At 56.1% G+C, this 3,856-nt stretch overlaps 1 protein-coding gene across 1 annotated transcript; it reads right to left on the reverse strand.

The window, feature by feature from the left end:
* Window positions 1–724: 724 nt before the first annotated feature.
* On the reverse strand, window positions 725–3,563 carry Phox2b (paired like homeobox 2B). The gene is made up of 3 exons (XM_042285461.2): window positions 3,323–3,563; window positions 2,294–2,481; window positions 725–1,353 (listed from the first exon to the last, which is right to left on the reverse strand). The coding sequence occupies exons 1-3, from the start codon at window positions 3,561–3,563 to the stop codon at window positions 835–837; spliced, it is 948 nt and encodes a 315-aa protein (XP_042141395.2). The 3' UTR covers window positions 725–834.
* Window positions 3,564–3,856: the final 293 nt, after the last annotated feature.

Below are 3,856 nucleotides of genomic sequence, written 5' to 3' on the forward strand. Positions count from 1 at the left end.
GGTTTTCCGGCGGCGGCGGCGAGGTGGGGACATTGGCAAGCGGGCTCCAGAAAGTCACTTTGGCTGCCAGGACAGTCTGAGTGAGCCATCTCTGCGGTGGCCGGAACCCAAGGACCTGAGGGGAACCAGGCTGGAAAGGCTGTCAGTATTCCTTCCTAAAGAGGAGTCACGAGAGTCTGTACAGTTGTGAGCATGAGAATTTAGGGGTTCGCAAGCCCAAATCCTCAGTACTAGCCACAGTCCTCCCTTTGTATTTTTAACTTGTCCCCTCCATGTGGATCTTTTTAACTTTTGCGATTTATTTTATTTTACTTTTTTTTTTTAAATCGTTGCTGCCTTCCGAATTTTTAATTTGTTTCTAAGAAGTCACTGAGTTGGTTGTGGCCCCTACCCCATCTCTCCCTATCACCTACTTGGGGCCACAGACACACATTCTCCGAGACAAACATACACCCGACACTCAGACACAGCCCCCTGAGAGTGCCCCGAAGTCCAGGCCACGCTGCTCACACCCCCTGGGCAGCAGGCGGAGCCCCGTCCGATGCGCAGCCCGAGGCAGGTGCGAAGCCGGGGAAGTTTTTTTGTTTGTTTGTTTGTTTTGTTTTGTTTTGTTAGGGGAGGGAGGTTGAGGAACCGGGTAAGAGTGGGGTTGAAATGGGAGCGACGTCATTTTTTCGTTATTCGAATCGCGATCATTTTAGGCCTTCGATGAAAAAAAAAAAATTAAAAAAAAGAAAAAAGCCCCTGGCAGCAGCGACACTAGCCTTGGGTTTACCCAGTCGCCCACTCGCCAGCCCGCGCCCGGGCTCGCCCGCCGCCGCCGCAGATCGCAGATCAGAACATACTGCTCTTCACTAAGGCGGCCTTGGCACCGTTGGGTCTTTGGAGCGAAGACAAGACGCTGGCGAAGGGGCCCCCAAGCGAATCCGGGATGGAGGTGATGGGGCCCGGGCCGGGAGCCCAGCCTTGTCCGGGGCCCCCGGCCGCAGCCAGGCCTCCCGCCGCCGCCGCCGCCGCCGCCGCCGCTGCCGCCGCAGCCGCTGCAGCCGCCGCCGCAGCCGCACCGCCCTTGCCGGGTTCGCCTCCGGGGCCCCCTGGGCCCGCCGCGCCCGGAGCTCCGGTCGGGCTGGGCCCTCCGCCGCCGCCGCCGTTGGCCCCGCAGCTGGGGGTCGGGTTGGGGTTGGGTCCCGGGCCCCCGGTGCTGTCCGGATCGGTGCTCTTGGCCTCTTTGCTCTCATCGTCCCGGGAGGAGTCGGACTTCTTGCCGGAGGAGCCGTTTTTGGCTGCAGCGGCCGCTGCGGCTGCGGCGCGCTCCTGCTTGCGAAACTTGGCCCGACGGTTCTGGAACCACACCTGCCCGAAGAGAGGGGAAGGTGATGAAACGGGGGAAGAAAACCAGAAGGCAAAGTGGCGCTTGGGACGACCTACTTCGTTTCAGACGGAACACACACACACACACACACACACACACGCACACACACTTCGCTGTATGAATGGACCATTGACACCACAGCGAAGGACCAGCCCGACAACTCCTCGTTGCTGGGACCCCTTCCGAGAAACCGTCTTAGGGCTCGGGCGAACCGAACGCGCCAGAGAAGCGGCACCGTAAGGGTCAGACAGGCTCAAGCCGCTCTTTGGACGTAAAAGCGCTCTGCCTGCTCCCAGGCCTCTCCAGTCTGACTGGAGAATGGGGGGTGTCTTCCACTTTGGTGACCGCTCATCCCCTGGCCTTGCACTGGGCTGGCTGACCGGCTCCAGCACGTTCGCTCCTAAATAGTTAGGTAGGGACGGTCCCTTCACGAATCTGTTTCCAGTCCTAGTTGCTAGGAGCTTGCACCGTGTTTTTCGAGGCGCTTGAGTTCGGGGGCACTTAGCAACCGAACGAGGATGACAGCTAGGCTGACAGAGGCCCAGGGAAAGTGCGCAACCTTCCTCCCACCGGGCGCTTCCCTTTTCCCGTTCAAACTTCCAACTGGTGGGAAACACTTTTCTCCCTCCCCCTGGAGCTGAAGACCCAAAACAGGGCCCTGCGCTTCCCAGGCAAGCGCTCAACCAACTGAGCTAAATCCCCAACCCCGGTGGGAAACACTTGGCGGCTGTGAAGAAATGGCCCAGAGCGTGGATCCTAGGCCCACTTCGTGCGCACGCACGCACGCACACAGCGCTCCAAATCTCATTTCTCTGATGCGCCCTGGGTCCCTTCGGAACTCTCAAGCATCAGCATCCGGCGTCTAGCATCCACCCCTCCCTCACCCTCCCGCCGCGGCACTCGGTCTCCGTCCACCGGTACCTGGACTCGGGCCTCGGTGAGGTCAATCTTCAGCGCCAGCTCCTCCCGGGTGTAGATGTCAGGGTAGTGCGTCTCGGCGAAGACCCTCTCCAGCTCTTTGAGCTGCGCGCTTGTGAACGTGGTGCGGATGCGCCGCTGCTTGCGTTTCTCGTTGAGGCCGCCGTGGTCCGTGAAGAGTTTGTATGGAACTAGGGGAGGAGGACAGAGGAGGCTAGAGTGAGCAAAACAGTCAGGAGTTTGCGGGCCGCCGAGCCAGGACGTGGGGACCCAAGGTCGGAGAGCCCGGGAGCCGCTACGGACACCGGCGGCATCCGGAAGGAGTTTTAGTAGCGGCGACCTGCCAAGAAAACCCAGCACATTAGTAAGACCCAGAAGCGGGGACTTTGTGTGGCTTCTTGTGGCCTTGGATGGGTTGAAATAGCAAGCTGGAGACCACTTGAGCCCCCGAACGGGGAATAGTGCATTCAGCAAGAAAACAGTCCAAAAACATCAGCTGGAATAGCAGAAAGCCAGGGACGAAGTTACCCCCTCGCGCCCCAGTTGCAACTTTTCAATTCTCAGAAGTTGACGCCGACCAAAAGTTGGGGGATAGTGCTGTAAAATAATAATAATAATAAAAAACAATACATTCCAGAAATGATCATAAAAATGACCGGCCAAAGAGGTGTGAGCCGCTGTCGGTTCTTAAAAAAAAAAAAAAAAGGAGACACCGCCAGTAATGAGCTTTACTCTTTGTTATTTAATTATTTTCTAAGCTTTACGTCTCATCGCAAAGTAAATAAATTATGCCTATCATTTTGGCAGCTTAAGATAATTTTGTTGGCGGTTCGGGTGTGACTAGGATAGTGTAACCCTGTAAGTGAATTACCCCTCCCTGCAATCGCTTCTAACGTGATAAATTCTTTCATTTGTGTAAGCAAATTTCGTTTGGTAAATACTAAACACATTTCCATTTTCAAATGCAATCAAGGCTTCCTATATACGAGCGGAAAGGCAGCTTCTTCCGCTAAGAGAGCTCGCGGTCCTTACCTGCGGCGTACGGACTGCTCTGGTGGTCCCTGAGGGTGCCGAGGCTGCAGGATCCCGGAGTGAGGGACGGGCAGCCGGACGTGGCCCCAAAAGTGGTCCTGATCGGGTTATACTGGAAGCCACTGGCCTGGCTGCAGGAACTGAAGTCTGCATAGGCTGAAGCCAGGCTCGAGGTGTCCATCCCGGCCATACAGGACTCGTAGGCAGAGGAATTGAGGTAAGAATATTCCATTTTATACATTGAAAAGGTTCTGGACGGCTCAGCCAAGTGGAAAAATGAAATAAAAGGTGGGCGAGGAGACGGTGGCGGCGGTGGGGAGATGTGCACAGCTCAGCGCCTGCCTCCAAACTGGCCTCCCCACTAGCAGCAGAGCCTAGTTTTATGAAAAAGCCTCCTATGAGATGCCTTGTCTGAGGTCTCTAGAGCATATAGTCCTCATAATAAACTTGGCTCTTTCCACTTGGACAATAGCAAAGCGGTTGGTCTTATTGCTGGCGCTTTTTACATGACAATAACTCATCCGTCTATTGGGC

This window comes from Peromyscus maniculatus, chromosome 10 (assembly GCF_049852395.1).
Source record: "Peromyscus maniculatus bairdii isolate BWxNUB_F1_BW_parent chromosome 10, HU_Pman_BW_mat_3.1, whole genome shotgun sequence".
In the NCBI taxonomy this organism is placed as follows: domain Eukaryota; kingdom Metazoa; phylum Chordata; class Mammalia; order Rodentia; family Cricetidae; genus Peromyscus; species Peromyscus maniculatus.